Genomic DNA, 11,911 nt, shown 5'->3' with positions numbered 1-11,911 from the left:
ACGCACTGAGGGGGCTGGTGCTGTGCGTCTTTAAGGGAGAGTCCATGGCAAAATGAGAAGAAGAGAAATAAGGCAAGGAGGCTGTTTCGATCACAGAGAAGGCAAGACATCAATTCTTAAGAAGGTCAGAGGCATGATTGACAATTACGTGAATGACTCATAAGGTGAAATGATGCAAAGACTGAGCAGGATGAGAGTAAAAAAAGAAAAATCTTTTCCAGGCCAATACAGCTCTGTCTACACGAGACAACAAATGGTTTAAAAATAGAGCCACCAATCAGTTGCTCTGACTAGCCAGCTGCCGATAACTCCCTCCGCCTGCACCGAATCGACCCGTCACTCTGACATCACGTGCATGGCCCATATTAAGAAAAAGTTCCATAAACTATGTAATAACCTCCTATGCAAAGTCAGCAGAGGTACACAAACTTCAGCCTTGCTTTCAACATTTTTCAGGGGGTAACACTGACTATTTAAGCACAAATTTGATGGAAAAATGGATAAGGGACAAATGACAGGAGAACGAGGCCCCGAGGTGAAGTCACTGGCTGCCACGGGCCGGACAATGTTCCCGACTGGGCTCTGGACTCGCCCTGGGGAAGGGGGTGTGCTCCGCTTCTCCACAACCTGACTGAAGAGGTCATGGGAGTTTCCTGGGCAATTTCAGTTCTGAGCAAAGACTATCGGCCCTCTGTGCAATCTGCTATTTTAAAGATGATTTTCTTCACAGTCCTTTATTAGACAATCTGCTTCCAGAAACGATGAAATGTTCCTGAATCAAGAAGTGGCATCAAAACCAGCATGTTTTGTTTCTGTTGAGTGATTAAGGAGAACATTAAGATCTACAGTTTAAAAATACCAATTAAAGAAGGTTTTTTCAAACGACCATTACTATCTTAGGGTTTCCCATTAATTAGCTGAATTCTGGGCACTTGAATTCCTGTTCATGGAAAGCTACCCAGAATTTGGTTTGCTTCATTTATGAAGCGTTTTGATGAGATTCTGGGCACCATACAGATTTGAAAACGAGCTAGTAATAAACTAAATACTTTTTTTCTTAAATTTGTTACGACTCCATGGTTTTAATTCAGTATCTGCTGATGACACATCCTCATCTTACTATTTAAAATGTTCAACGTAATAAAAGAAGATGGAAGGTTTAAAATTTTTCTTTTTATTAAACTTCTGAATCCTTTTGTTGTGAAGCCAAAAATATCCTAGCATCTATAATTGATTATACTCTAAAAGGAAAGAACACAGATATTAGTTATTTCTGATGGTGCAGACCATCAAATTAAAGTTGATCTATGCTACTGGAAAGTCCTTCTAGATTTGGAAAGTAAATCATTTTCCTATATACTCAGAGCATCCTGAAGGACAAACCGAGAAATATGGGGATTCTTGGTTTTATTTATTCACTTTCTTCATTATGTCTAATGAAACTTCATCACACCAGGTCTCCCTTATCATTCTCTTAGATTGAAAAAGTGGAGGCTCCTGAAAAATGTAATACCCTTCTAATATTTTTTAGACTTTCATTTGCACATAAAACAGGACAAATGCCCCAGAATTCCATTAATGTTTCTTGCAAATCAGATAATCAAATTGCCCGGATTTCTATTACTGGAAGTCAAGACAAGTAACTCTGCTGTCAAGAGAAATTGGCAGAGGTCGTTTCTTCCACACCTAGACTAGATTTTCACCCGACCTCCCTTTTCTAAAATTATGCAGTATAATGTGTATCTCCTGGACAGATCTGTTCCTTGGACTGGATTTTTTTTTATTTTTTAATTTTTTATGATTGTGCTGCAGGAGTTAAGATAAGTCTCCTAAGCATCATCTTGAATCGTTGAACTTCTCATGCATCAAGCTAATTGAAGGCAGGCATATATAGTCATAGCTTGATTCTTAAAAGTACATTCCACTTCTTCTTTAAAAATACATTAACCGTTAAGAGGTAGACTCTCCCTTGAAGTCAAACAGTAAACAGAAGTTATGCTGCTAGTCCCTTTAAAACAAATTTAAATGAGGAAGAGTTTTCTACAAGTTTACACCATCTAGCTTATCGTGGTCATTAACTTTCATCACAGAGTCAGGAAGAACATTTACAGATTACAGAGTTGAGAGAAGAGAGCCAGCCTGAGCGTGTGGGCTGTCATCCCCCCTACAACATTTTAAAGCAGGTACCTCGTAGATACCAGAGTTAAGGGACTCTCGGTAACTTTTCCTCAGAAGGAGAGGATTCTCTCACTACTTAGAGAGACAGGCTCTTGCAAAGACATCTGAATGTGTAGGGGCTCATGTGTCATATATAACATACTGTGAACCTATATCTTATACAACCATGAGGCCATGAATCATGTTCTCAGCGTGTTCTGAACAAAATGAGTGGAAAAGAAGGCTTGTAAGAATTTATATAACCTCTTTTTTGCAACTCACCCACAGACTATAAAAGATGCATCTAACAGTGAACAAATGCCTTTTCAAGTCCTGAGGCTGACATGCCAATTAGTGCAGTGTAATCTGAATCAAACCTGTCCATTTTAACACATTGCCGAGAAGGTACCGAGATTCTGGTTTGACATCTCCAGGAAAGCCATGGAGCAGTTATCTAAAGGACATTTTCATTACTATTATCTCCCAGAGCTTAATTTAGAAGGTCTCCTAGACCTGTTTTCCTTCTTAAGGGGGGAGAGTGTGTGAGAGAGAGAGACAGAGAGAGAGAGAGAAAACAAGACTTAAAGAGAAGTTCTAAAATTATGTGTGGCCTGCCTTCCTTTTATATACTTAAAAAATAACGAAAAATGATCGCCTTGAGAAGGGCAACAGCCCACTCCATGGAGGAGGTCAAGCCTCTAATACAAAAGGCTCCGTCCTTTGGATACAGGAGGCATCCGCTTCAAACAAAATCATAAACAGGCAACAAGGAAGTGTGTTATTTTAAAGGGACTCACTCTCTCAGCTGCTATGTATAGCACTTATCCTGCCTGTGGCAGAAAAGCAGGTGATGGAGGTTTCATTTGGAACCAGAAGGGCTTGCAATAGGTACTTCTCCCTAATCACTTCTTTAAGAGAGTTTAAAATGAAGGACACTTAATCATACTCTTACTTTATGTTCTTTTAATCACCAAATGATGGTTAATTAGTTATCATAGAATCGGAAAAACACTTGTGTGAAAGGAGAGTTCTGGAGGCTGATGGTTTGTAGGACTGGGCACCTGCAAAGAGCTCATTTCAATTTCTCTGAGAGGAATCAATATACACTTGCAGCTAATTAATGATTTTTCTCTTTTCAATCCCCAAAGTTTTTTAAGATGGTCCTTTGTCAGAAGGGAACTAAAAGGATTTTTTATAGATGGGCTGTGTCTCAATTCCTTTGAAATCTAGCTTTTTCCCCTAAGAAATGACTGAGAATATATGACATGTGGATTAGATCACTGCCTGGCCAGGTTGCTAATCCTAAACACGTTCAAAGTAAAACACTGTTTCTGCCTTCAACATCAACCTTTGCAGCACACAAGTGAACAAAAAAAATGGAAACATTTCCCCCTATTTTCCTGGGGTACGGATCACATGGATCTGAGATGACAATGTGCTGCTGCTAGTGGTAAGGAGACGCTACATGAGCAGCAGGGTCTCGCTGATTCCTGAGACAGTCTGAGGAAAACGAGGGCCCAAGAGGCCCCAGTACATGGGAAGACAGCACCGTTGCACGAGCCACCTGTCATTCATTCTGGGCCTAAAACACGTGGCCAGAACCAAACAGAAGCCCTCGCTACAAACAGGGAGGAGCGTGAGAAGTCGTGAATAGAGAACAGCTACGGAGGGCCTGAAGCGATGGCCTGTTTTGGGCTAAACTCAGTGACCGTGGGGACAGGCCGAGAGGCAGGCAGATGCCTCACCAGTACGAGGAGGCACGGAAGCATGCGGCCTTCCCCGGGCACCCAGACACCAGGGAATCATTGACAGTGGCGACAGGTTTGGTGGGAAAACTGTGAAGGTCACAGATGTGCGTCATCTTTTGGTGAAATAAGACAGAAAGGGCCGCCCATGCACTGCCTCTGTCTCTTCGTTAGTGAGTCAAGCAACCTTTGTTTTTTATTTTGTTTGTTGTCGTGGAGATAGAGGCCCAGCAGTGGGAATGTCAGGGACACACCAGAGCTGTGGCAGCCAGATGCCCTGATCCATCTGCATGTATAGGAAAGGAATTTCAACCCCCTTCAGGTGTCAAGAGCCCACCCTTAGAATCGTGTGTTTTCTTTTACAGCTTGCTCATTTCACAGTGGGAAGGAAGCAAGATGCTAGGAGGATATAGAGTCCGCATGTATTTTAAACAAAACGTTAGAATTTTCCCTAACTACATTCCTTCCATATGATTTCAGTAAGAGAATAAATAATTTCAAATGCTTAAGATATACACCAGGGAAAAGGGAATCGCTTTTTACTTAATCTGAGTTATAATTTTCCCATTAAAATCTACCCATATCAAGTGGGGGGCACAGGGAAATAACAATTATTTTTAAAAGTTTCAACTGTTCAGTTTAAGGATAGCTCTGAAAACACAATTTAGTTTGAAATTCAAGCTGTTTCATTTCCTATTTAATCTTGTAAATTTCCTTCCCTTACAATACTCAGGTTGGAAGGGTGCCAAATTAGACCAGGCGCAAATTGTCACCAACTTCACTTCAGTGCTTTATTTTTAGATTATATTAAAAACCTCATTAGGCTCCCTGAGGGAAAGAGTGTTAACCACTAACAGAGGCAGGGGAATATAGGAAACGGAAAGATAAGCTGAATTGTTAACAAGGAAAGCTCACTGGAAACACTTGTCTGAGGTCACTGTAAATGCTAAAAGAAACTTATTACCAAGACCAGGTGAAATGACTTGAACTTGGAGCTTAATCTTTCACCCCCAGGCTAGGAAGGGCTAGTTAGGCTTGTCAAAGTGGCATATGTCTTTATTATGATTTCCAGATGGGATCTGGAAGGGAGGGGTGGGTGGGTGGAAGGCAAGGCAGAGACATCTTTAAAGACTGTAAGCCAAGTGCTCGGTGCTCTCGCACAACATAAACGTGCGTCAGAGCCCCCCTTGAATGGGCTGAGAGGTGGGTGGGCACACAAGACACTGGCTGCAAGATTAAATGGAGTGTTGGGTGAAACATAGAATTTATTAATGTATTTACATAATTTATAATCTTTAAGCAATGGTCTCATAAATATAGACTACAACTTTACATATGCTAAGCAACAGATAACTGTTTTCCCCACCAAAATATCTGGGTTAAATAAAAAATTGACAGCATTTACACCACTTTCTTTACTCTCTTCTTCCTCTTTTTTAAACCACTGCTAGTCAGTTCCAACATACGCAATTCAATTTACTCCAGGCAGCTTCTCTACCGCCACCATCTTGATCATGAGAGCTTATTTCAAAAGGTGCCAATAATGTGTTTTGTAACACATACAGGACGAGGTCGGAATGCAAACCTTGGGTGAGCAATGCATCTGTTGTTACTGTTATTAATTTACTGTACATATCATGGGCTAAAGTATTCAATGAAAAGTGCTTTGGAAATGGCGGGGACGGAGTCATTTCCATCAGTCCTATAAATAACCCATTTTAGCTCCCAATAATAATTGCCATCCCTCCACTTATGATCACCTACCACATTTTAAATGATACGATTCCCTATAACAGTGGTAACGGGAAACCAAGGAAATTACAATCTCTGCAAGGTCTTTTTTCCCTCAAGAACCACGAAAGTGCTAATTTTCCCTTTACAAATGTTACATAAAATCTTGATTACAAAACTACTCAACAATTTAATCCTACCATCCATACAATTACATGTTCCTTTTCAGCAAGGTCAAAAGCCAATGATGCAGTCCCTTTGCACACCAGCCTTGTTACACAATGGAGGTCCGCAGTCTGAAATGTAACTGCTGCAGCCTCCAAAGAGGAAGCAGAACTGGCCAATTTCTCTGAATCCTTTTTGCACGAAGAAGACCCAAACCGGTGAGGCGAAACCTGGCGGCAGGGACCCCAGCCCTCCTGTTAACTTTCTGGACCACCTACTTAATCATCAAGTCTGGGAGGCTGAGGCTCGGTCAGCAGCAGCTTCGCTGCGGCTCGGAAGGCTGTCTCCGGAGCTTGAAGCCCTTACCGCCAGATGGCGGGTTGGCGTCAGCGGACGGAATTCTTCGACCTAGATGGAGAGGAGAAGAGGGAAGGGAATGAGCTTTAACTTTCCAAATCTGTTCATTCTCAGATGCAACAATTGTCCAGGTATAATTTGACAGGTTTCACTAAGATAAGAGTTGAACAAATTTTCAATCTGGGAATAATTTTCAATTTTACAGAAAAGTTGCAAAGATAATGTAGAGATAGTTGCTATACAGCCCTCACTGAGGACATTCATATCTCACATTCCTATGGAATATTTGTGAACAAAGAATTCCACATTGGTGCATTGCTAACTAAGGTCCAGGCTTTGTAATGATGACGTCAGTTTTTCTACTAATGTTGTTTCTGTTTCAGGGATATCCTAAACAAGGATATCACATTGTATTTAGTAAAAATTTTTTTAAATAAAAAGAAATTACATGTCAACAAAACATTCTGAGTAGGGAGTATATATGTACCTTGGTAAACAAAAGTCCATCAGAACACACCTGTCACTCTGCCTTGGGGCAAAGCCACCATCCAGAGCAGATGTGCATGGACTTGTACAGGACACCGCCCCCCCCTTACCTGGCCCCCTCAGCCCCAAGAGGAGTACAGGGTTGTGCTGCTGTCCACCTTGCAGCTTCCACTGAATGTATTCTGGGGGCTGTTCCACTGCGGTACTATGTCTAATGGCTCTATGGTACTGCATTGCATGGATGTACCCTAATTTATTTAACCATTCCCCTGTTGATGGATATTTAGTTTGTTTCCAACATTGTGATGGTATTAACAACAATGTAAAAAATATCTCTGTGAATGGATGTGTAAGATAAATTAACAGGAGTGGAAGAACTGGGTCACGCTCTTCTACTCCTGGGTATTTATCTGACACATACACCATATTCCCAGGGTCTATTCTAGCACAAATGCAAGAAGGACGTGCAATTTAAATTTTGACAGATGCTGCCAAATTGCTCTCTGAAGAGGCTGTGCCACTCTGTTCTCCTACCAACAATGCATGAGAATGAACAGGTTTCACTTTACTGCTCCATGAAGCATAATGTCAATTTCAGGAGAAACCTTAAATCACCATCCACCTACCCACCCTGTAACACAAGGGTTGCATCCAGGCACAAAGGCCTTCCAGATGCCCTCCCACTTCCTAGCTCTCTCCAACACCTCCCACACTAAAACCAGTCAGGAGCCAGAAGCACGTTATTTATTTGCTTACAGAGAGCTGTCCCTTGAATTAGACCTGAAGCTCTTCGAGAGAAAAGGTCCTGTCTCTCCATCTTTATTTCTGGCATCTATATTTAGCACAGTACTGGGCACTGAGGTATTCTGAAAGCTTGGAATGAACGGATACCTGCATCTTCTGGCATTAACAAGGCTGAAAAGATGGAACTTGCCAATTCTCAGGTCCTTGGGTCTCCAAGTCTGGAGCCACCAACATGTTGAGTGGCCTGCAAATCCAGGTGGGTAGTACACAGCATGGTGCATGCTGTCTACACTTGAAAATGTCCCCCACAATGTCCTACGACTACTTTCCAAATGCCTGTAAGATACTGCTGTGAATAAACTGCAAATTTACTTAAAAGATTTACTGAAGCTTGTCACACATTTCTAGTGAACGGATCATGGAAAGCGAGCTGGTATTACAGTGCTATCTCTGAAACAGCCTTGGAAGAAAGCAGAGAACATCTTTATGACCTGAGAATAGACCATGATCTCTTAAACAGGAGCTGAAAAGTGATAACCGTAAAGGGAAATAAAGAGAAATTGGATTATATCAAGATTAAAAACCTCAGCTCTGTGAAACAGTTGATTCATAAATGGAGGTCAAGCCACAGAGATCTTTTCAATACATAATCAATGAGGGACTCCTATCCAAAATAAACTATAAACATAATTAAGAAAAAGGCAGGTAGCCCAACAGGAAAATAGGCAAAGTTCACAAAAGAGATACCCAGATATTGTCCTGTAAGAATAAATACCTAGAAAGGGGCTTAATTTCATTAGCTATATAGATCATAAATGCAGATCAAGACTTACACTGCAGAGATGGAGTGACCGGGGTTCCATATACCACTGGTATGAGTGTCTGCTGGTGTAATCACTTTGAAGACTGGCTGCAAACCCCCCTACCGAACACCTGCATGCCCAGTGACTCAGTGATTCTTTTTCTGGGTATAAATAGACCTAACAAACATGTGTACACAGAGTGTGCACACTGGATACGAAGTGAATGCTCACAAAGGCACTATTTGCCATAGCTCTGAACTGTGAGCAACTGCACTCACATACGGATTAACAGGATGGAGAACTACCCTGTGGATATTCTTTTTTTTTTTAATTTATGATAGTCACACACAGAGAGAGAAAGAGAGAGGCAGAGACACAGGCAGAGGGAGAAGCAGGCTCCATACACCGGGAGCCCGACGTGGGATTCGATCCCGGGTCTCCAGGATCACGCCCTGGGCCAAAGGCAGGCGCTAAACCGCTGCGCCACCCAGGGATCCCCCCTGTGGATATTCTACTTGCCCTCCCCCTCTCGGTGATGAGAGTGAGCCAGGCAATGATATGGATGAATCTAACAAATGTGACATAGAGCTAAAGAAGTCAGACACAAAAGAGTACGTACAGTATGTTTTAGAAAAAATATAAAATATAGAAACAGGGAAAACAAATCTGAAAAGCTAGCCAGTGGTTCCCTGGGGTGGGGGCTCCTGGGGTACTGCTGGGTTTCCATCCGAGTGCCGATTATAGGAGTAGACCCAGTTTGTGAAAATTCCTTGAGTTTTATAGTTCTAAGCACCCTTCTGTACGTATATTAGACTTCAATAAAAAGTCAGCAAGCCAGGCACTGTGCTAATGTAATTTTACAACACCCAGTAAACAATAAGCTCAATTTACATCTCTCTAAATTTTTCTAATCTTTGTGAACATATATTTTTTTTTATTTTTCCACAGTTAAAATGAGTATGTCCATGCTAGTTTTTATATAGGAGTTATCACTGTTGGCATAACTCACTACCTTCCTGTTTTTAACACCGCTAGAGTAAAGAACACTTAAAAAACAGCAATAATTTTGGCATACTCCCAATACCACGCACTTAGATATTTTAGTTTGAACTGAAAAATTCCCGACTGGCCTCATGTTGCCTTTCAAGCGTGCATCTGGGGGACTGTTCTTTACAATCTAGGAAGACAACAGACATCTTGACTACAGATGCTACAGGAAAGGGACTGGACGAGAGGCTGTGGGCCAGCAAGCTAGTGGCCCCATATGGTGGCAGATGGGCTTGGTAGGCTTGCATAGTGCTTTGAAAATGTCTGAATGGCCAAATCTAAACAATGGGACATATTACATAAAATCTAGAATTCTGAACAAACTAAAATCATCAAAAAATAAAGATAAAAATAACCCCAGTAATCGGGCAACCAAGAACCTAGATTCCACTGTGACCCCACCTACTGAAGCAGGGCTTGCATGTGCCAGCTGCTGGGGTCACCAGGGCTTTCTGCAACTCCCATCTCCCACTGCTGTTGGGCTCATCCCTGCCTGGTCTGGTAGGTGCTGGACTTAGTGCTTCCTCCTCTACACAATGGCCAAGTGAGCCTCTGGCTTCAGTAGTCTCTGACCTCACCCAGTGGATGGATCTGAATGAGTTCACTGTGCCCCATCAGCTTTGTCCTGTTCTCTACCTGGAAGTCTGACACGTCAGGTTAACAGGGATCCCAGGTCTCTACACAGCCTGCTCTGTCCCATCTCAGCTCCAACATCACCTGTTCAGTGAGGCCTTCCCAGACAACTCCTTCACTTTATCCCACATTATTTTTTTTTCCTATTGCTGCATGTCACCTGAAGGGATCTTGCTTGTCTTTGTGCTCACTGCCTGTCTGTGAAGTCGAATGTGTGCTGCAGGAGAGCAGGGGCCGCGCCAGTCTTGCTCACCACGGTCTCCTCTGAGCCTGGAACCATTCTCAATAAATATTTTGATGAATTCGAATGAAATGCATAAACACAGATACAATCTGTAGAGGATCCCAAAGGGATGCAGCAGCCTCCTTCCATCTAGCAGCATCATGTTAACACTTCCGGAAATGAGAGGGGGAGGGGTGGAAAGAGGGGCCTTACTTTCTACTTGCCTGCCATTAATTTTGGGGGGTTTTCTTACCGTGGTGTCACACTTGCATTTCATTTCCCTTTATTGTTCATTTTTGATGACTTCGGATGACTAACTGAAACACATTTCAAGAGAGACCGAGGGAGAGGTGGCAGGGTCTAGGACCTCAAGGCCCTGCGCACCGTTCGCTCAGGAGTGAACTCAGGAGTCTTGGAGATGGAGGGGGGCGGTCACCAGGCGGCAGCTCTCCAGCAATTAGAAAGTGAGCTGAAACCCGGCCGCCACTCCTCCTCTAGCTTGTCCTGCTGAGAGCAATGTCAGAGACCAGACTACTCTGTGCAGAGGGAATTCTCCCTCGCTGTGTAATTTGGAATTAAGGTACTCAGCAAAGAGAAAACCCACAGGGCACAGAGATACTCACTAATTTCTATAAAGAGTTCATTTATGTTTATCGCATTTTTCGCGCTGGTCTCCACAAAAATCGCATGGATGGAGTCGGCGTAGTCCTTGGCATCTCTCTCCATGACTTCTCTGGAAGGCAACAATCGCAAATCAGAAATTCTGTCCATCAAGAACTTAATGTTATCCCCACCTACCCAGTAATTAGCCAGACTCGTGATGATAAAGGATGTCGAGAATGGCTAGCGACCAAGCCCCGATACGTGGTCCTCTCAATTATACCACTTCTCTGGTTACACAGCATGAAACAGAACTCAGCACTACTAGCGATGCATCCGTCTGATGGAATGATCACAGGATGGCGAGGGTTTCTTTGCCCACAGAAGTCAAGTCCTTGCTTTGGGAATCATGGAAGTGGAAACTGCCAGTCAATGTGTTTCCCTTTAAAGTATGTATGTTTTCCCCATTGAAGCACCCGATGTCATGGGAACTGGGGGGCTGCCCTCATCTCAGATAATGTCAAGGATGATGTAACCAATGTTTACATAAATCACACACCTGTCTCTGTCTCTCTCTCGCTCATCTAATCAGCCCCAAATGTCTGAACTCTTAATTTTTGTTTGAAACTTCAGGACTCCAACTAAACGAAAAGGAATTTTTCAATGTCGGAGATAAAATAAAAGCAAGATACTTATACTGGATATTGCTCAGGAAAAAAGGGAACACATAATCAGCACTGTAATCGCCTGGTCTCCTAACGCACCTGACGTCGATAAGATCACACTTATTCCCGGCAATAGCAACGACGATGTTGGGCGGGCCGTGCTGCCGGAGCTCTTTCACCCAGTTCTTCAGTGTTGAAAACGTCTCCTGAAACACAAAACAGGAAAGCGACTGGAGGCCGAAGGAGCCAGGAGAGAGCTTTCAAAACAGCCGAAGGCAAATGGAAAGGCTTACTTCTTTTGTGATGTCGTAAACAATGATGGCTGCAGCAGACCCTCGATAGTACATCGGCGCTAAGGCACGAAACTGCAGAGAAGGGGAAACAGAAATTTGAGAGAAGGAGTTAAAGATGTTTCTCACCAGACTTTTAGGCCCCATAGCTCTGCACAAAAGTTAATCTTTTTCTTAAGCCCGAGAAGATGACGTGATGCTGCAGCCGAGGAAGCGGTCATTACCAAAGGCAAGAAACTTTTCACGTAACGCTGACGGTCTCTCA

At 42.8% G+C, this 11,911-nt stretch overlaps 1 protein-coding gene across 1 annotated transcript in view; it reads right to left on the bottom strand.

The window, feature by feature from the left end:
• Positions 1-103: 103 nt before the first annotated feature.
• The window catches only part of RAB22A (RAB22A, member RAS oncogene family), a 55,610-nt gene continuing 43,802 nt past the window's right edge, over positions 104-11,911 (bottom strand). Inside the window, exons 4-7 of the mRNA XM_072801570.1 lie at positions 11,650-11,721; positions 11,456-11,562; positions 10,715-10,824; positions 104-6,206 (exon numbers count right to left, since the gene is read on the bottom strand). Of these exons, the coding sequence (XP_072657671.1) occupies positions 6,109-6,206; positions 10,715-10,824; positions 11,456-11,562; positions 11,650-11,721 (387 nt within the window). The 3' untranslated portion in view covers positions 104-6,108. The remainder of the gene's footprint in view (positions 6,207-10,714; positions 10,825-11,455; positions 11,563-11,649; positions 11,722-11,911) is intronic.

Source organism: Canis lupus, chromosome 26 (assembly GCF_048164855.1).
Source record: "Canis lupus baileyi chromosome 26, mCanLup2.hap1, whole genome shotgun sequence".
Classification (NCBI taxonomy): Eukaryota; Metazoa; Chordata; class Mammalia; order Carnivora; family Canidae; genus Canis; species Canis lupus.
This window is presented reverse-complemented; position numbering and strand designations above follow the sequence as displayed.